The sequence below is a fragment of the Amblyomma mixtum genome, chromosome 2 (genome assembly GCF_055824585.1).
Source record: "Amblyomma mixtum isolate Tamu chromosome 2, ASM5582458v1, whole genome shotgun sequence".
NCBI classification, from domain to species: Eukaryota; Metazoa; Arthropoda; class Arachnida; order Ixodida; family Ixodidae; genus Amblyomma; species Amblyomma mixtum.
In genome coordinates, this window is record NC_143013.1 from 262,093,278 (window position 1) to 262,114,999 (window position 21,722).

The following is a 21,722-nucleotide window of genomic DNA, read 5'->3' on the forward strand; positions in this document are numbered from 1 at the left end:
ACTGTCTTGATTTTAAAATTGGCTCTTATGTTAGGAATACGCCTTAAATAATGAGTATTACCAATACGCTCCTCTGTTTTAAAAGAAAACTAGGTGTAACTAGGGGCTACATATATTCTGTTGCATAGGACGCGAGGGAATGTTCTGGCTCTTTAGCTCTGTCTTTATTGCCAATAAAAGCTACCGCGGAGTGTATAAGCCTCCACATCACTGTTTTTTTTTGCAGGTTTGTTAGGGATGTGCAGATAGTCGTTTCGTGGTTCAAAGCGAATTTGAAGTCAATAATAATTTTCTTTCAGTAACTTAAAAGTGAATATTTCGGATACTCCTGGCATGAAAAGGTTTGAATGGCCCAATAAGCATATTCAAAATCGTGCATTTTTCTAACACGCAAGGCCATTGCGTGAAGAAAAGAGTCCATTGAAGCCCTGTCAAACTCACTGAAGCACTGTAGACTTTGTGTGAAAATGGGCCTCTGAAATTGGGGGGGCCAACCCACATGCGGTGCCAACGGATTTGCGGAGTGTGAAACCTATCTTTGGGACCATTGAATGCTGCCCTGCGATAGCGTCATTAAGCAGGTGCTGCACCTCAAGGGGCTCAAACTGTAAAGTTGTGACACCTCCCCTTCCTCCTCAGTTTCTCAGTCCTGCAGTTCTCGTATGCCTTGGGAGGTGTGGGCGATTTCACCGAGCGTGAGGGAAAAGGAAAGATGGAAGGGCGATCGCGGGGCTGCACTCTTTAAAGGTTTCTTTACGCATGCCCAGCGCCACCCTGGGTCAGTCGTCGAAAAGGGGCGCCCGCCTCCGTGTGTCTCGGACTAATTCCCCTTCTTGTTCACGCTGTTGTGCTTAATTAGCGAATTGCACGTGGAGAAGATCGGCTGCAGCAGCTGCAATCGACTCAGACTGGTCCCATGAAAGTCAAGGGAACCGCGCGTCCTGAAATTGATGCATGGCACCATGCCAGTTCTGGTGCGTGCACACCGCAGGAAACACGGGCGCAAACACCTGGCCAGGTGTTCATGGTGTCGGGGCTTTGGTGTGTGCATGCTATGGTGACATCCCAGAAGCAGTGTGCTGAAACGAAACCACATGAAGCAAGCGTTCCAGAAGTGCGACGCTCGTGACGAATACTTTGAGAGTTCCAATACCAAACATTCGGATTGAATCGAATATCTAATAATTTACTATTCGCCCGAATATTCAAAATTGTCGAATATTTGCACACCCTAAGGTTTGGTTTATTCGAAGCGTGGCTGAAGATTTTGGTTCACACCAGTCCGATTATTTTTGGCCAAACGTTGCCTTTACGTCTGTGCATAAACAGCTAAGCAGGGCTACAAATTGCAGGAGCAGTTTTTTTGCTTCTGTTTGTGTTGTTATTCGCCGATATTGGCCAGCGGTCATATTGCACATTACAAATGTGAGCTTAGGGTGGGTAGCTGCTTCGTAGAGACTGCTAACGCTAACGACAAATGCTAACAACAAATGCGATGTGTGCTCATTTGCATCTCAGCAACAGCCACCTGGCAGATGCTGACGGAGATCAAGCAGCCAGCCTCCTGAAGGACCTCCAGACCTCTATTTTGGAATTCTCGGTGAGTTCTATATGCATTCCTCGTTTATGTGCATTTGCTTTCTGATAAATGAATTAACTACAGAGCTTTCCAGGGTGATGTTCCCAAGGAGGAATTTTATGCTTCCATGAATGTCATTCGTATGAGTCGTAGGCCATGTTCTGGTGTTCGTAGTTACATGGTGTAGTCTTTAAAGGGACACTTAGGACAGCTCTATGCAGTCTTTGTCCTTGGTAAAAATAAATTGTTTGTTTTTCTGCCATTTTCTTTTCTCAGTAATAAACGAGTCATCGTGTAAAACAATGCTCCATTTTTTTAATTCAGTCTCTTAAAACTCATAACTTCAAAACCGAAAAGGACTGCATGATCGCCATTTGGTACTGAATGGCATCATAGTGTAGCCTCGGCGATCCTTGTAGTACAAAAGATAGTAGACTCCACCTCCTTTTGCTGGCGAAAACGGCCAGTGGCAGCAATGCCTGTATTTTGCTTTTCGATTTTTTCCTTACTTATGATTTTCCGGGGCGAATGCTATGTCAATAGAATCTGGTAATCTATTAGTACAAGCCAACTTGAATTTCTCTTCAGTGTCACTTCCAGCAGCAATCTGTGTCTGTCTGCTTTCAGCATTTTGAGAGCCAGACAAGTGCTCAAAAATTTTTTTTTTTTGTGCATGTGTGCTACCCAAAAAGTGTGAAACAAATGAATCTGCCTTTGACAGTGCCCGCTTTTTCCTCTCGCATTTGAAAAATGATGTGGTGAGATGGGCAGTTGTTTATTTTGCTTTCTTTGTCACCCCAGGCAGGAGAACAGAAGAGGCGCAAGATGAATGAATCTATGTTCAAGGTGGGAATAAGTTAAACTGAGTTTCTTCTTCCTTCCTTTTTAAAAAAAGGTTTTAAGTTACCCTTTTAATGCTCTTTATGAACTTTTTTTTGTGCATTCTATTTTAACTACACCTTTGTGGCATTAAGTTACGGCTTGCAGCGTCATTAAATATAAAGCCTTGCCATTAGCCACCACTTTTGACATAGAGGTATGAAGACTGCAATATCATGTGTGTATCACTGAATCACTGAGAAGGAAATGGGAGAGATGAAAAGTGCATAGTTGTGTGGTCTTCTAAGCTAAGCTATGCAAAGCATGAGACAGGTCAGCAGCTTTGACAGGAGGAATTATTTTTTGAAAGGAGGAAGGTTAATGATCGAGATGCGAAGAGGCTTATTGAAGCATGTTGCATGTGTCAAAAAAAAAAAAAAACTGTTGCTGAGGACCAGTATGTGCAAGATTTGCCCTCTAGCTGGTGGCAGCTGCCACGGTGGCTTAATGGTTGTGGTGCTCGGCTGCTGGCCTGAAAGAAATGGGTTCAATCCCAGCCACAGCAGCCGCATTTCAATGGAGGTGAAATGCTGGCATCCCGTGTGATGTGCAATGTCAGTGCATTTTAAGGAACCCCAGTTGGTCAAAAATATCCGGAATCCTCCACTACGGCGTCCCTCATAGCCTGAGTCACATTGGGATGTTAAACACCAACTAGCTGGTTGGAGGGTTGCCACACAAGTCCTCCCCCTGATGCTCGGCTTCAATATACACGCCATTTATGGCCCCTAATCACCCCTAATTAGGCGTGAGGCCTAGTAGCAGATTGCTTTCACCTGACATACGTACCAAGGCTGCTAGCTGCTGGAGTATCACAGCTTAGTTTCATAACTGCAGATGTTCTGAGAGCTGCTTGCATGTTCCTTTGGTTGGAAGGCCAATCCTGTTGCTGCCAATGCATTTCATGCTACTACATTGTGGCACTGCAAGAGGAGTGAAAAAGGCCATCGGACGTGTCTTAGCTTGTCATTTTGCTCTTCCATTCAGTTTCACTTCTTGCAGGCGCCTGGGAATGGGGGAGGTAGTAATGCATGTCACATGTGGAGCACACGATGCCTGGAGGCACTTTATTATGGGTGTTCTGTCCATATTCTTTTTCTCTCAGTTTATCTCCAGTCTAAAAACTTTTCTGCAGTTACTTCACTGGTACGCTTAAAAGCTTCAATTGTATTCCTTTGGAAGGTAAAAAACTAACCAAAACACTGCAGTTTCCTGTGTGTTCCTTGGTTTCAGTGGCTCTTTTGTTTGGCTTCACATGCCAAGCTTCCTGTGCATCTAGCTAACTTGCTTTTGGCAGAGGCACGACTGCAGTTGCTAGAGGCCATTTCACCATCTTTGTCACAACTATTTTCATTTTGCTGGGCAGGTTGACAAGCCAGCAGGTGCGGACGACAAGGAGATGACCATCATCAAGGAGGAGGACAATTCAGATGACGAAGTCGCGGCCTGCGAGCAGACTCAGCAAGCACCGCTGCTCGAGCAGTTGCGTCTCGATGCAACCATGCGGCGGGCTGCGCTCAACAAAGAGCTGGACGACCTGAACCGCATGCTGCAGGCCAAGGAAGAACTGGCTAGCAAGATGCACATGAACGATCAGCAGCTCGAGGTCATGAAGGTTCAGTATGAGGTGAGAGCCCTTGGTCACTCTTCTGCTTTTTATTTCCTTGCAAGTTAAATGCTCAGATTGAGAGGACATGGTAGTAGCGCCAAAAAACATGGACGACAGGATGGGAGAAAACACAGGCACTAGTTTTCTTCTATCCTGTCGTCCATGTTTTTTAGCGCTACTACTCTGTCCTCTCAATCTAAACACCAACTAGCCCATTTCTGCCTTAAATGCTCAGAGGTGGCATTTAATGGAAGGTGTGAATTCATTGAAACTGACAACTTTGTAATAAAACCTGGTTGTCCTTGCTGCCAGCACGTTACAAGGAAGGATCTTTCAAGCAGTGGCGTTGAGCTTAGGTGCTCATGAAGTAGAAACTTTACTCATTATGCAATAATTCATTGTAGCTTAGTTGCCATTCAGGAGCGCAGTTATATTGGACGCAATCTTCACTGTATGATGCTAGGACTACAAAACTTTGATTTTACACCATGCTTCCATCCCCATTGTGCGCAGTACTCTGGCAGCACTTCCAAGTGCACTCCCACCTCTAAATCTCCATCCAGTGATCACTCCATGGCTTCCATAAGTCTTGACCTGTGATGCAACACAAAGTGCATCCCTCTCGTGGCCTGACAATATGTTGTGACCATTGAATGCACTTCAGTGCCCTTAAAGGGACACTGAGGAGAGCTCTATTAATATTTTTTTTATAGCAAAATCCGATAGTTCGGCATGTCATGGCTTTGTTGCCACTAGGCCGGCAGCGAAAGATGCATTTATTTCTAAGAAATTTGGATTCGAAGTTGAAATAGTTTTTCCCGCCGCTCTGATTCAAACTTGGGATTCTGCTATGACGACACAGAACTAAGTGACGTGAAACATGACATTCACAGGACGTAACGCAGACTCCGTGATTTCTGGCGGCCAGCAGTGCGGCCCAGCAGCAGCCGAAAAGAAAGCTACCGCTGGCCTTACGTTGAAGGCATCTATCGGCTATTGCGGTCGTCACTTCGTTTACATTGCACCGACGTTTTGCCAGCGTTACGATGGATCCCGTTCTCGAAGTCGTCAACAAAGTTCTCGCAAATAGACACCTTTAGCATACCGTGTACCTTGTTACCGTTAGCAGAATACCGGGAGCCCGCATACCGCTTTGAGCAGGTGCTGATTGGTCCCGGCGCTGCAGGAGCGCGCGTAGCTGTTGGGTACGTGGCGCCATCTGGCGACGTCAAGGAGATTTGCGCATGCATTTGCTGCGCCTCAGTCATTCGTGGCTTCTTGTGTCCTAGTGTTGCTAGAACTATTGGTTCTAGCAACACTGTTTTGTCCTATGACGTCACGAAGCTTGTACTTGCGAGTTTGGCCTGTGGCGGCGATACCTGTATTTTGGTTCTTGCTCTTTTCTACGTTACAAGAGCTTTGTTGTCAGTATGAATGGCGTTTTTGTAACCAGGAGCTGGTATTCTGTCGATGCAAGTCAACTTCAATTTCTCCTCAGTGTCCCTTTAATGAACATTGCAAGGCTGTCCTCTGAGGGCTGTGACACAACAAATCTGCCCTCCCATCACTTCACCCTTTCCTCTCTCATGCCATAAAGCATACTTGCATATGACCCAAACATACCCCCTCCTCACAAGGGAATGCGTTGTTCTCTTCTTCCTCTTTACTGTCCACAATGTACACGTTGTACAGAATGGCCTTGGACCCACCTTTTGGAAAGGTCACAATTACGTAACACTGTGTACTAACTACCCACTTCTGTGTGAATAACGAGAACATCTGGTTAAGCACATTACGACTACACTATGTCACTGGCTAAATGTTTGCTTTAGAAGTTCTCCCTCTTTGTTTGAGTGCTTACAGCTTCAAAGATTCTATTTTATTTTTTTTTCTGATTTGCTTAGCTGTTGCCATCGGCCCATAGTAACTTAATTTTTCCTGATCGATACGGTTACCAAATACAAAAGCTGCAGACATGCATAGTGTGTGCAGCATGGTCACTAGCTTTCCTCGGTGCATAGAACACTTCTAGCTCTCACCGATGGCACTCGGCCTCAGTATTGTTTCTGGCTCAAGCTTCTACTTCTCCTGAAATTTGTCTGCATCGAAACTTTCGTCCCTGACTAAACTGACATTCTATGCTAGTAGTATTTTTATTGCTAAAAAATCGTGTCTAATTGGTTTATCAGATTTTGAAACCGGTTATTGTAACCAAAGTTACATGTTGCTGACACTTTTTTTTTTCCTTAATCCAAAAGTGTCTAAAAGGCTTTCAGTGGCAAGTAGTGTTACAGACAGCATATCGTGCTGCCTAGTGTTGGGGCAGCCAGTTATACAATATAACCTTGCTGGTGTGTTCCCAGTTTAGTTCCTGGTTCATGTGCTGATAATAGTGGGCAGTAAAAATGGCCCATTGTTACTCCTTCTCATTAGCCTTTCCGCCGTATATGCATCCATTTCAATCGGATGGGGTATACGTTTATCCCCGCATAGTCAGTTGAATCTGTTCTGTGTGTTTTTTTTTATTGTAGGCTACGAACCGTGAGCTTGAGCGCGAGATTTCTGCCCTCAAGAAGGAACGTGATGACCTGTCCGCTTTAATTGCGAGCCAGCAAGGCTCTGCCAAAAGGTAGGAAGCTGCAGAGCCTGTCTTGACTGTGCATCTTGATAGTGCCTGTGTTGTGGGTTTGTGTTTTCTCCCCTTTTTTGCGTCGTCCTGGTTTGCGCTACTCTTATGTTATGGTTCTTGATAGTTGCTCTATTTTTATGACTTGTTTCTTTGGGGCATTGTCTTGCACTCTTCTATCAAGTGTTCAGCCCACAGAGCAAAATAATGTGGAGACTATGTTCAGTGCTGCGTTAAAGGGACACCAAGAACTGCAACTAATTTTGTTTATAATTTAATTGTTTGGCTTTTTGTGGCTCTGGTGTTTGTTTGGCAGTGAAAGATGGATTTATTGCCGAGAAATTTGGACTTGGAAATGGAGTGTTTTTCTGCCACTTCATTTGATCCTGCGACATTGATGATGACATTGAATTATGTACCACTTCATGATTGCAGACTAGAAGTGGAGAGTGGCAAGACTTGGCCTCTGAGATCTGCTGCTGCTGCAAAAAAAAAAGTCAATGCAGTTTGCTTGTGAAAATATTCTGTATGGCCAGTACCCGTTCTTGTACCTGTACCAATGCCTAAACTGAAGCAGCTAGCATAAACCTTTTTTTTTTTTTTTTGCCTGTGGGTCTTCTTTGGAATAGACTTCTGACATATTCGGCCAATTCAGTAGTGTACACAGTGGCACTGTGACTTGTGTGGAGTGGATCAGCACAGAGCAGAAGTCTAAGACACAAAATGTTTTCGTTGTACGAAGTAGTAAAGCATCCTTTTTCCTGCGCTCTTTCAGCACGCCTGCAAGTAATGGCTTGGCTGAGCAACGGCGCAGGAAGATCGTGGAGCTGGAGGAACGTGTGAACCAGCTGCGCAAGCAGGTCACAGATCAGTCGCGCATGATCAGGCTCAAGCAGGACGCAGAGCGCAATGCCAAGAGCCTCCAGCAGGAGATCCTGGTGAGTTCCGTGTACCATTGGTCGTCGGTCTGTTTAGCGGAATGTACAATTCAGGTTTTGTCCCTTTGGTCTGTCAGTACCACTACGTTGACTCCGACAGTTCACAGCAAACTCGGGGAGGAAAGGGAGGTTAGTGCCAACGCTTGCCTGTAGCTCAGGGTCTACTGCTTCCCTTCAGTCCCATCTGCCTTTTTATACCCTCAGACTGCACTCTCATTGCACCAGAGGGCTGAAAGGGACTGTTGATGATCATCGCGAGCCTTGGCGTAGGCTTTCCTTTTTTTTTTTTGGTCATTCAAGTGATGGTGCTGCCGCACTACATTATGATTGCACCACGAGCAACCCATTCCTAAATAATTATTTAAATTGTAGATACCGTATTTTCCGGTGTATAAGACGCACCCGCCATATATGAAGGCTCTCATTGAAAAAGTTGGTATATGAGACGCACCCATGTATAAGACGCACCCCAATTTACCCACTTAGTCTAGTGAGGGTTAATTAAACTCGCTTGCTCGACCATCGCGAAATGAACCATGGATGGACTCATCTGATCGCATAAAAGCTCCGTAGCTCCGTAGGCCGCAGCCCGATTTCCGTTTTCGGTAGCATACTCGACCGCAGATAATTTGAACTTTGCGGTGTAGCTCTTGCGCAACTTCGGTGGCATACTGTAGTAAGACCGAGCACGACAGGTGTAGGTAGTGGAAAACACACGCTGAAGTCACCAACACAGACGTAACACGTACACGGTTGCGAAGTTGCAAAGAATGACTAAAAAAGAACGCCGGCTTGGCTTGTTTTGACAATGGCGAGAAGCGCGACTGTCGCCATCTTTTGGAATTTCACATTACTTTTGCTTGCGCCTCCGAAACGACCGCGTGTTTGCAATTCTGGAAGTCGTCATCCCCGCCGTTTCATGATAAAGTTCACCTAAAAAAAGTTGCGCACGGCGGTCCCCGTATTGAAGTATTAACCGTGTTACTACCGCATCATTGGTAGTGATATTTTTTCGGTGAAAAAAGCTTGAGCATGAACCTGAGTAATTTCTGAACTCGCAAGAAAAACGAAAAATTCGCATATAAGACGCACCCTTGTATAGGACGCACCAGCAAAATTTTTTACAAAAAATCGCGTCTTATACACCGGAAAATACGGTACTAGTAAAATGTAAATTTTTTCATGCCTTATTTCATTAAATTATAGTTGCAGTGTAGAAGTTCTTTTCTTTTTTGCGTGCGTCACAGCTGAAGACTCTGCAGAGCCAAGGCAATCAAGTAGGGGCGCACTTTCAGGTCTTCATCAGGGTTTTTACTACTTTACATGTTTGCACGTATTGGTGCTTCTAACTTGTGAATGCTGCAGATTAAGGATTCTGCCAGCCAAGACATCGTGTGATTTAAGGCCCTGTGACAACAGATGTTGCCAGTATGGCCAGTGTGGCAGGTCCATCAGCCACAATCTTATTCAGCTGAGACTGCTGACCTCAGTTGCACTGAACTGCTGTTGGTCGTTGAATGGCAGTTGCCACTGCCATGTACCACCATTCAACTGTCATTCACTCAATTATACATAGGGGTTGGACATTAAGGTTGTTATATTCCGAAAATTCGGTAAACTTTTGTCGGTGTTTGTTTCATATTGCAAGTTCCTTTCTTCTCTGTGAATATTATTTTGTACTAATGAATTACTGACTTTTTTGATGATTTAATGTGGCATTTTTGTATGTTCAAAAGTCGCTTAGTCTATCTCAGCATTTTTATCAGTATGATCAGTTCGTTTGCTGGTCATTAACATAATTTGCCATAAATTTTGCACTTGGAGGCGTTCTTGTAGAAGGATTGCTTTCGTCTTTAAAAAAGTCATGCAAGTTTAGCGAGAGAGCCGGCAGGCAAAAACGCAAATGGAACTTCTAAGAACTGGGTTGACAAGTTTTCTTTGGGTTGACACTATGCCCAGACACTATGCCTTTCATGTCGGCCATGCACGGTTTCGTGTCGTATCCTAAATGCAGGTGATGCACCTACTTAACAGACTGACATTAAGTATATTTCATGTTCAGGCTAGTTGCAGGACCTGCAGATGGAAAGGAATTGCATAGATGTGGACACCCAAAGGGCCTCTTTTTGTCTGAACCTGAAAGCTGTGTGAAGAGTTTGCAGCCCACTGTTGGAATAGCTTCTGGTTGTACTAATTACACTGTAAGGTTTATTCACTGCACCCTGTGGACACTAATTCTCTTTGCAATGGTTGACTGCATATCTTTTGAGTTGCCACCAGTGTTCTAAGAGGTCTTCCGCAGCCCCCGGCTTTGGGACCTCTGCCTGTATTTACACATTAAGTAACTGATGGCATGTAATGCGAAGGCAAGATAACCGCTGCTCCTTAAGGGTAATGGAGTGGATTCCAAGAGAAGGCAAGCGTAGCAGGGGGCGGCAGAAAGCTAGGTGGGCAGATGAGATAAAGAAGTTTGCGGGGATACGGTGGCTGCAACTGGCACAGGACGGGGTTAATTGGAGAGACATGGTAGAGGCCTTTGCCCTGCAGTGGGCGTAGTCAGGCTGATGATGATGACTTCTGTTACGTGTATTAAAATTAGTTCACGAAGGGTGAGTTTCGGGGCCTGTTTAAGACGAGGGGTTTGTTGTTGCCGTTGGCTGCGCAGACGATGAAGCAGACGCGGGTGCAGCTCATGAGGCGGCTCAAGGAGGAGGCGGAGCGCCACCGCCGGCAGCAGTCGCAGCACGTCCAGGAGGTGCGGGCCCTCCGGAACCGGGAGCAGCAGCAGAAGGCCCAGATGGCCCGGCTGGAGCGGCAGAGTGCCCTGCGCATCAACGTGCTCCAGCGACGCATGGAGGAGGCCCTCGCAGCGAAGCACCGCCTGGAGGCTGCCAGCAGGCGCCGCCAGGAGAAGAATGCCCACGCCAGCGGACTGGAGGAACCCCGCATCAAGGCAAGGCTGCGGTCCTTGTCCTTGATGGTGTCTCTCGCTATAGCCTCCACCGCGTTGCGATCTTGTTGCCAGATACCAATGTCATGTGACCTTCTCACTCATGATTTAAATGTTTTAAAAGAAATGTTTCACAATGCTTAAAAGCAGTGAGTGCAATGCAGCTTAGACTTGCAACTCGAGTTAGCAAGGAAGGAAATGGTGAAAGTTAAACCTGGATTAGATTGAAAAAAGTTCAGGATTTTTCATTAGATGCAGTTTTTGCAAGAAGACTTGAAAGGACAATGCAGAACAGAAACTGGAACAAGCAATAAATGTAGGTGAAGTCACCTTGAAAATGTGTACAGAAAACTCCATTATTCAAAACCATAAATGTGGAGCAATGTTTCTCGGTTTCGCGATAGCCACCACCTCCTCCACGATTGGGGTGGGGCAAGTGAGAAAAGCAGAGGCATCGTGGCTGAGCTAGAGGAGAGCGCACGCGGTCATGCCGCCATGCTAGACCTATGTCTCTCCCCACGTGTGCCCTCTCTCGGTCTGACCACCGCTCTCGCCCCAGGAAACTGACTCTGCGCCTTGCCCCGCCAGCACTCGTCGCCATCCCCACTCCCGACACACAAGATCAATGTGCTGCAGTCATGGAAACAACCGCGTGGCAGCAATGGGCACACACTGCTTGTGCCATTTCTTTTTTGCTATGCCGTAATTTTTGTTGCCTTTGAGCATGAGCTGTTGCAGTGTCACCTGGTATGATGTTCCAAATGCAAAAGTGGCAGAGGTATGTTGATGGCACTCGAGCACGGCATGCTGTCAACTGCTGTCGCTCGTGGCAGTCGTAGATGTTCCTCTCATGTCACTTTGTGCTTTATTGTCGTGAAACTTTTCTGCCAAAATTTGCAACTTGGCAGACGGTAACAGAAAGTTGTCATAGCGAGTTCGTTAGACCTTGATACCAAGGTCAACCACTGCAACATCTTTGTTATATAGAGGTCTCAAATAAACGCACTTCAATGGAAGTGGTGTTCGGGAATTCAGAAACTTCATAATATCGAGGAATTCGCTATATGGGGGTTCGCTATATCCAGATTTGACTGTATCCATCTTTTTTTTTTTGCACGTATACATCAGTTAGTTTGGCGAGACCCTTCTTTTCTTACTTTTCAAGATCTCATATTTGTTGCCTGCATGAAATGACATCATTACCGTAAAAACCAGAATATAGGCCGGATCGGAATATAGGTCGACTCGCCCCCAACTAACCAATTCTAAAAATGAAAAAAAAAAAAATTTTCAACGGCAAAAGTACCGAAAGACACGCATACCTTGAATCAAATGCGAGTCAACCGGTCGTACAATGGTGACGGTATTTATTTTAATTTAGATGCTGCTCATATGTAAACCCAGCGAATTCTGTAACAGTATCGCGCGACCATCAACCCGCGTGCTTATCAGCGTTGAGTGGGGAAACAAGCGAGGTACGCACATGTGTACACATGCGCTTACTCTCGCTTCTTTCGGCGCTCCGTGATAAGGTGCTGACAAACACGCGAGGCAATGGTCGCACGTTACTGTTAAAGAATTGGCCGGGTGTACAGTACAGAGAAGGGCATGAAGTGCGCAAGCGTTACTCAGAGTCATCACAGTCGTCCGAACTGGAGTGGGACGACAATTGCTTCTCACTGCCCACGGCCCATAGAGCATTATCCTCTGTACCGTCTAGAGCATTGCTTATGCTGCATTTTCTAAAAGACTTGCGCACTATCTCTGCGGGGAGAAATTTCCACGCCGACAACACCCAGCCACAAACCAAAATAACTTTGTGACAACGGAAATGCGAATCAACACTGCCACAACGTCGCCATACCATGCTGCTGGTAGTGGCGATGGTGATGGAGGCTGTTGACTTCAGCCGCCCATTGTTGCAAGACTTCCATAGTTTTTCCACCAGTAACTGGTATATAAGACGGGGGTCGACTTTTTGCCATGGTTTTCTGAAAAAAAGTTCAACCTATATTCCGGTTTTTACGGTACATAGGAAGACCATATGGCTGATGCAAATTATGTGTCTCGTTAATGGATCTTGTGACTAGATGACCAGATCACATGATTCATTACACCTCTGACTAATGACCATGATCTCATTATGCAACGTGACCCCATCAACTCCTGGACAGCTGACACTGGAACTCGTGTTGCATTACGTGAGCACCTCTTTACCTTTTTTTATCCCCCACAGAACTGGCTGCGGGAGGAGCTGCTCGTGGTGTCCGAGAGCAAGAAGCTGGAGCACCACGTGGCCTCGCTCATTGATGAACGCAAGAGCATCGCCATGGAGATCCACAGGCTCGAGAAGCGGCTGAAGAACCCAGACGAGGTGGGTGCATCATCATTGCTGTCATTGCCTCTCAAGCAGGATGCACCAGGTGCTTCTGGACATCGATTGGTTGTTGAGGACAGTGTGTAAGTGCAAGCAGCAAAAGATTTGAATTATCAGTGCAGAATCAGCAGCATGAAATGCCTGTCACACTGGATGAGGATGTGCATGAACATTGTGAAGAATCGAATGTGCCTTGTTTTTAGCAGCATAGCTGTTCAGTACGGTGGATTCCCCAAAACTCTTCCTGTTTGCTCTTTTCATCCATGGCTTGCATAAAACGTTTAGAATTCAGAGGCAGTCACTTTGCGTAACCCCATGGTGTCTATATGTGGTATGTGGTGTATGGGGTTTAACTTCTCAATCTGTACGTAGTGTCTGTGGAGGAAACTATAGCATCTATACTTTTGCAAGTCCATATATATATGAAGCGCCACACAGTGTGAGGGTCATGACAATGATTATGGGTTCCCATAGAATAGCAGGCATGAAAATGAAATCAGAGTTGCTCATCACTCCTAGTGTCAGTCTTTGTCACTTTGTCACATTTGCTGCTGCTTCAATTTCTGTTTATGTTGTGCAACTTCTTATGTCTATGCTGAAGTGTTCCTTGCATGCCAGTAACATCGCAATGCAATTCATGTTATATAAACGTCTCTTGAGAGTTGAGCTCACTTCCCACAGAGATGGCTTCTAGTAGGTTTCGACCATGTCCAGGTTTCAGACAGGGCTTGACTTGATGATCATGATTTATATTAGTAAATTGGTGAGTTGTTGTGTGTGTGCAGGTAGGTTTAACTATTGTTGTACTCACTGAAAAAAGCTTGGTGCTGTCTGCTGCCAAAAAGGATGAACTGCTTCCCTTTCCAACCCCTACAAAAAGAAAAAAAGTAATGAGTGAAAGGTTGGCATTTCACTTGCTACAACAGGTGGTGCCATATATGGTACTTAGCTGCGTATTTTTGTATTTGCTCTTGCATTCAGTATTCAACGGACCATTTTGTTACTTTTAAGAAAGGGGCAGGTTATGCTGCCAGGCACTGTACTAGCCCACAAAACTCCGTAAACTGTTGCCACAACTCCCACTGATTTGTAAAGGATTAACTAGTAGCTATATGTGTGTTGACGACAGTTGCATCAGAAAGGCAATCTAACACTGCAGGAAGAAAACCGTGCCAAGCTGGAGTCGCGTCTTCAAGAACTCAAAAATATGAAGCACGAACAAAATGACCGCATTGCCGAGCTCCAGCAGAAGATACTGGACGTCGAGCCTGGTAAGTGAAATGCATTTCTGTTGCCTTGCTCCGTCTTTATCTGCACTGTTAAAATTTGCCTGCAAAGTGTAGCTATGTAATGGCAGACAACAAAAAGCAGTGGCCTCGGTGCCTACTTTGTGTTATAGAAGGAAGTGAATTTGGAATACCAAGGAATTGCAGTTCCAGGTTCCAGGTTGACGCTGATGCATGACACTCGCTTGTATGTTTTTGCATCTGTGTAAGGATGCAGCATGGAATTCGGGCTATGCAACTGCAATCCAATTTCTGGATGATGTCAACTTTCAGTAGGTTCTGCCGGAATGTTGTATATGCGGTGCATTATGTTTTGATTTGAAGCAACCACTTCCAGGCGAGCACCCTCAAGCATTTGTGGCTGACAGTGACAGACAGCCATGCAATCCCTTTCATGCTGCTCCCTCCACACTGCTGTAACGTGTACAATCAACCATCACTTAAAATGGCTTACAAATGCAGCCTTTGCAGTCCTCAGTGGCAGAGCTATGGAGAAGTTAATGCTCAATAATGTGGATGCAGAGGGGGCTGAAAATACTGAATTTGATTTTGTGAATTTGGAATGAAGGATACTTCTTGCCTTTTTACTGTACATTTGTTACACAGGAAGCTTTAACCATTGTTAAAGCAATGTCAGCTATTGCTAACTGCGGTCGTCTGTAGTTGCAGGCAAACCGGGCCCTGGTTAACTTGCTAACTATAAATACTGCAGCCTATGGTACCTCAGTTAAACAACATATATTGTTTTCTTTGTATCATTTAAAAGGGAATTCTATTAGCTGCCCTACAGTAAGCTACAATAAAGAAAACTTTTTAAATTAATGGATGAAAAAAATTTGCATGCACACAGCACTGAAATTGCCGGTTTTCCCACAGTAAGAAGAAGAGTTAATACCTAAATTGCATAGGCAACCTTGCCCATGGCCGAATCGGGCAAACCATGGTTATGCTTAACCGCAGTTCCCTTGCCCATGCAGCAAAGGTATTACACGTCGTGTTGACAGGTCCAAAGCAATGATTTTAATAATCAAGTCTAAATTAAGGGTTCGAATTAACGTCAATGAATAAGAATGAACTAACATTCTGCCTTGCCATTCAGTACTGAAAAGAACACTGCAGGGTGCTTCTTCACCCCACCGAGTTGTAATAATCATCCATGAAGTGAGGTGGAATAGCATTGGCATTGACTTTTGAAGCAGTGGCAGGAAATGAAGAAAACAGGTCTGAAAACTTGAATTTCGATGTTTGGCACAGACTTCTTATTTTCCTGAATTGGCATTTTACTTGGGGCGATGGTAAAAAAGAAAATGAACATGCAACTCTACTTTGCTCGATTACATGTGGCTGACTGGAGGGTAAATCATTTCTGCTATTCATCAAGTGGATGCTTCAACCTGTGTTTAAGAACGAAATGCATTTTGTATTTGGTGTACTGCAATGCCTTGTGTACAAACTCTAAATGCAAGCTATTGTTGTTGAGCGAACTCTCATAAACTTGTGTTGGTATGGTGATTGAATTCCCTGCCCCTTTGCAGAGAAACGTGTCAAGGCCCTCGTCTCAAATGTGAGCGATCTCATCCAGTGTAAGGCTGTCGCGACACAGCTTTTCCAGATGGTGAGCTCGTGGTTTATAGCTTGTTTTAATATGGGTTGTCCTATATGGTTACTCTTCATTTGCTCTTAATGTGTCTTGCAAGCATTCCTTTCTTCGTTCTGGAAAACTAGTTTAATGTACTGGCTATTGAATGACTTGCACTCACTCTGACATACTGTGTTCCTCTGCTGTGGCAGTGGGTTTGTGGAGTCTTGTTAACTCTGTCATCAGCGCTTTGAGTGCCTGTTTTTGCTTTTGCAACTGATTTCTTTGCTGCCGAACAGTTAAGCATGAAATATCTAGTTTCACTTGCGTCATCCGTTGTGGAGTGAATTAGCCATGTTTGAATGCAGTTCTGACCCAGTTACCAAATCTGAGCGCCTATAGAATCTTCGACTGCGTACAAAATTTCACTTGTGGGGCGGTCAACAATTGTTAAATGTGCAAAAAAAAAAGTTGGGACCATGACTGTACTCTTACATGGGCACCATTTGATTTTGCTTTTGCCACAACCACAAGTTCACAAGTGTGACCTAATTGGCATGAGCCCTAGTTGTTAATTCAGCATTATGGGGTTTATTTTCTTGTCCCTATGAATACCTTCGTGCATACTTGGTGTTGTAGTTTTCACCTTTTTGGTTTGTTTTTTGCCATGCATTTGCTGGCTTGTTATTGCTAAACCTTCATGGGAGATATCGTTTTTTTTTTTTTCTTTTCATTTCCTGCATAATAATGCATTTCACATTGGTGACCACTGTGGTGATGCTGCACAAATAAGCTAATGCACATAACATGAATTTTCAGAAGAGTGATACTTGTTCATTAGCTCTAGCTGGTCGGAAATGCCATCTGCCTACAATGGAGAGAACAAGTACGACCAGGAAATCTGAAGTAGAAGCAACGGATGGAACTGACTCCTCTGATGGCTTCCATTTGCAAACGGACTTCCAAATAATCGGTTAATACACTGGCTGAAGAGTGAAAATAGCTGCCACACTACCATGCACAGCCTCTCCACATTTTTGGCTAATCATGGGGGCAATGATTACGATATGCCTGTGGGTAGCAGGCCACAATTTCATGGCGTTCTTGGGTCATGTGATTGTAACTTGTATGACTATCACTGTGAAACTGAAACTTCAACATTATTTCTGCGACGTATTCAGGCCAAAATTCTCAGAAGTAAAACATTACTTTCTAAAGACTTCAACGCCGATTGAATCAGCAAAGTGTTTAGTTTCGCACTGTTTTTACGTGAACATTCCCTTGAAAGAAACTCACTATATCAGCCATACCCCTGCGGGGCATTGTGACAGTACCAAGATGGCACTGTGGGGTTTAGCACAGACTCCTGTCTGTGCTTTAACCCTTCCTCCTCTCTGCCGCCGTGGTGGCTCAGTGGCTATGGTGCTCGGCTGCTGTCCCGAAAGACGCGGGTTCGATCTCGGCCGCGGCGGTTGAATTTCTTTGGAGGAGAAATTCTAGAGGCCCGTGTACTGTGCGATGTCAGTGCACGTTAAAGAACCCCAGGTGGTCGAAATTTCCGGAGCCCCCACTACGGCGTCTCTCATAGCCTTAGTCGCTTTGGGACGTTAAACACCGTAAACCAACCAACCTTCCTCCTCTGATCTGCACATACCACTCTGGTAATGGTGTAGAATGTGCGACTTGGCAGACTGCAAGGTAGCTTCTGTGCAAATTTTTTTTGGCATAGTAAAGATCCGTCAGCAAAACACACAAATAAAGGTGTTGCAAGTGGCTGCCTGGAGGAATGCAGGTCCCTATATGTATGTTCTCCTGGCTCCTTGTGAGCGCATTCACTCGGAGCATAATACCATTATTCTCCGTGTACACGTTGATGATGTCTCCTGCCTTTCCCTGCAGCTTGTGGAGAAGGACATGGACACCTACGTGGCAGTCAACAAGCTGGGCGAGCAGGAGCTTGCACTGGCCGAAAGCCAGACTCGCATCGAGGAGCTCGAGGCCAAGGTTCAGCGGCTCGAGAGAGGCTTCGAGCTGCAGCTCCTTGAACTCAAGAAGGAACACCAGGAAGAGGTGGGGCATGCTGTACTCCTTGCTATATAGCTAGGATAATCCTTAGCTGCAAACCTACTTATTTAAACCACTTGTTACAGGTTGTTCCGTAACTGGCAAAAAAGATGTCATAAGAAATAAATATACAATCGCCCAAGAGCATTGTACACAAGGGTGAACGTTTCTCAGGTGGATGAGTTGTAATAGACTTGGTAGTTGTTTAACGGCAGTCACCTCGATGCCATTCACAATGTTTCTGTTACACTGTGCAAATGCCATTAAACATTCCCTTCAGTGCACTCACGCCATAAAGCACAGTCAGTCATCAGTAAACATACCTTTTTGGTGTGAGTGTTAACTGGAAGCCAGCGATGTCATTAAGGCAAAGAGCAGTATGCAGAAACAGACTTCACGAATTGTGAACTTGGTCCTTTGTGTAATTATAGTCTGTAAAAAACAGGTTACTCCAGCAGCACTATCGCATTATGCTGAATATACCGCAGGTTCTGCTTCATCAACATTTGCCAGGGGGAAAATATATTTCTTACCTTTTACCTGGCTTCATGCCAAGTTCTTTCGCACGGCAATTTGCTTTGTGATGTCCACATTTACTATAACAGTGCCCTACACTGCATTAAAATGGAACCAGTTCTAACGCCCTTTGCACATGTCCCCTGCAGAAGCTGTTCTTGCTCAAGCACTCGGCCAACTCGACGCTCCAGTCAAACCCAGACATTGACGCCTCACTGGTGGAGAGGCTGGAGAGCCAGGTATTTAAGTCTGGGCAATCACTTGCCCTGCCAAAAAAATATAGAGCCTGCCAGCTTTTTCATTTCTCTTTTTCTTCTATGCACACAAGGCCTTGACCAAAACTATTTTATATGCATTTTGTTCTTTTCCTACGTGTGCAACTGCTCCAGGTTCAGGAGATATCCAAGCTCCAGTACGTCCACGATGAGCTCAAGAAGAAGACTGAGGAAGTGGAGGCTCTGGAGATGGTACTGGTCGTGTTTCTTACTGTTCTCTCTGTTCTGTTCTGTTCTCTCTCCTGTCTAGTAGCTGACATTGGCATGCAAAACTGTGCAGTCTTGAGATGGGTGCACATATCTCCACACTTGTGACTGTGCAGTCACTTTGACTACTGAGCCTTGTTTTGTGAAGGCAGAAGTGGTGTGGCGATGAAGCGGCAACCTTAACACTCGCCAGCGTGAAACAAGCCAGCCAGCTTGCCAGCCAGCCAGCAGTTTTATCAGCTTTGTCTTGAACATGTCTTGAACATGTCTTGAATGTCTTGAACATTCTGGAAATGTACGCAGTGTTCATTAATTTCTCTTCTTTTGGCGAGGGCTCATGTTTACTTCCTACTTTGAAAGCCCTGCAATACTATAATGGTAAGCAGCATGCCTGTAGTGTCATTGGAAGAAGCAAAAGTTACGGCCCTTTAAATTCAGGACAATGGGAACTCGTTATTTCGAACTTGCTAAAGTCTAACTTCTACTTTAAATAAACCAGTGTTTAGGTCCCGTCAGCATCAGGTGCATTAAAAAAGCTTGGCTTAGTTCGAATTTGGTATAGTTTTTGGCCTTTTTTGGGTTTTAATTATTGTCGACTTTAGGTCTATATTGGCTGGCCATCGGTGAAGTTGGGGCTAATGTTCAGTATGCATTGCAGTGAAGATGAAACCAACTTATTGTGCAATTCTTTGGACAAAATGCCCCATCCTAAATACTTTGTGCAGTAAACGCTATGATCAGCCTTTCCTTTTACACATATCAAATCTGATTCTTGTTGTCACTGTCAGGAGGCACTTTATTTTAGTCATTTGAAAGATTGTTGGCAACAAAGTTCAAAAGCGAAACCAGTGTGAAAGGGATGGGAATGTTGATGCCTCTGCTGATAACATCAGAGTTCATGTAAAATGCACATTCACTTAGGCTGCACATATGTGTCGCAGTGAATAGATTCAGCTGCAAAACAAACACCTTTGATTGTTCCGCACATTTGCAGGAGCTTGCGAGATTTAAAACTGGCCGCAAAGTGTTCTTCCAAGACCTGTCTGCCCAGAAGCCAAAGAGGAAGCCACTCAGGGTGAGAAACTTGGCATTGTTCATGGAATGGCACCATACATTTCAACCAATCTGCACTATTTGAGGGACAAATTTATCGAAAATGGAGTGAAAAAAATTTCAGTTAAATCCAGAAATTTGTGTTTCTGGAACCATCACTTATTATAACTACAAGTTGCTCGTTTTGGCCTCAGACCTGGAAGCAGATTTGCAGGGAGGCGCTCCTCTATGCATTTTAGCAGAAATGTGTCGGTGATATCTGGCTTAACTGTTCCTTAGCATGACACAGGTGAGGTCCCTTAGTTGTCCAGCGCAGACGTCGCTTGCTCAGAGCTTATCTACAAAAGTGGTTAGTTGGTTGTGCATCTTGAGTAAAACCTTTGATACGTTTAAAAAAACAATGCGGAAAAAACGTATTATCCGGCAAAATATATGATTCAAACTACCTAATTTTGAAAAATATAACTCTTGAATGAAGTACAGGCATTTATTTGATAATTTCATTGTATAAAATTGTCAAATAGCATTTTTTGGCGTAAGATCTGAACAGATCCTTTTCTAGCGCTCTCGTAATGCAGTAAGTGTTTGCACTGTCTTGAGTGGGGAAGGAACTACGTAGTGCATCCGGTCTGTTGACGGCAATGACGAAAGTAACCAAAATATCTTCCTTGTTATTTTTTTTATGCTTCACCTCTTTGTGCCCAAGTATTGCGGATAAGCCATCGCAGCTGCCCCTTGACCCGGCCTGCTCGTATGCAAGCGCATCGAGGTAGTTCACAGATACTTCGCCCCCTTTCCCGTATGCACCACGAAAAAACCTCGGCGTTTCTCCTCTTTGTGTTGCGTCCCCATAAAAATGGCTCTCTGGAATGCTAGCGCGCTGTGGTGGTGATGGTGGTAGCAGTAATGCTTCGCCTCCTAGCACCTCTGCCATGCAGAAAAGCCAGCACGGCGGTTGACTGCCGCTGCATTACAGCTCTTCACATTCAACTCACCTGTATGTTTGCACATGTGCGATTGGTCAATAAACATATTATATGACCACATTTTGTCGAAATTTTAAACTTAGTAGCCAGGAAATTGTTATACGGGAATATATTAACCAGGAAAAATATAGTGGAAATTTATAGGACAATTTTAATTTCTGCGATTTTGAGCGAAGGAACTGAGAAATTATATGAATCGGGAATGTATCAACGAGGTTTTACTGTACTGTGAGTGCGTTGTGCTTGGGTACTAAGACTAACAGGCGCACGTTTCCACACACAAAGCTAGCACATTTTACCAGCGTTAGCGTGCATATGTGCGGCCTAACCTGCCCTAACCTTGCACCATCCATAGGTAGTACAGTTGAGTTCGGCTATTTCAAATTATTGTCTATATTGAACACAGATTATCCTCTCAAAAATCCTGTATAAAAGTATAGAGAAGTCTCGCCGTATAGTATCAAGCTTTGTGCCATACGATTGCAAGTGGCGCTTCTAATGGCGCTCGTAGATCGCTTTCAGCACCCGGCTGTGCGGCCTTGGGCACCTACTGGCAGCGCTGGTGCTGTGAAACCGCATGACGAGGTGAACATGATGGGGCCTTGAGGATGTCTTTCGGTTTCTTGTACTCGTTTTTCGCGCCACATCTTTTACGCGGTGAAGCCAGCTTTACTACCTAAAGCCCAGTGGCGGCCCTTGCTTTGCGTGCTTCACAGCCGAAGGCGTTGCGGAAAACAACTGAACCTCAATTTTAATGGGTGGTAATTCTGTTAATAATGTATTGGCAACATGATTAGA

At 44.8% G+C, this 21,722-nt stretch overlaps 1 protein-coding gene across 1 annotated transcript in view; it reads left to right on the forward strand.

Annotated features, from left to right (window-relative positions):
• Positions 1-21,722, forward strand: part of LOC149363793 (chromosome-associated kinesin KIF4A-like) — a 45,209-nt gene that overhangs the window by 15,486 nt on the left and 8,001 nt on the right. Inside the window, exons 10-22 of the mRNA XM_089573731.1 lie at positions 1,519-1,600; positions 2,381-2,425; positions 3,825-4,085; positions 6,599-6,696; positions 7,469-7,631; positions 10,297-10,584; positions 12,818-12,955; positions 14,118-14,229; positions 15,780-15,859; positions 17,723-17,893; positions 18,553-18,642; positions 18,793-18,870; positions 19,880-19,960. Of these exons, the coding sequence (XP_089429857.1) occupies positions 1,519-1,600; positions 2,381-2,425; positions 3,825-4,085; positions 6,599-6,696; positions 7,469-7,631; positions 10,297-10,584; positions 12,818-12,955; positions 14,118-14,229; positions 15,780-15,859; positions 17,723-17,893; positions 18,553-18,642; positions 18,793-18,870; positions 19,880-19,960 (1,687 nt within the window). The remainder of the gene's footprint in view (positions 1-1,518; positions 1,601-2,380; positions 2,426-3,824; positions 4,086-6,598; positions 6,697-7,468; positions 7,632-10,296; positions 10,585-12,817; positions 12,956-14,117; positions 14,230-15,779; positions 15,860-17,722; positions 17,894-18,552; positions 18,643-18,792; positions 18,871-19,879; positions 19,961-21,722) is intronic.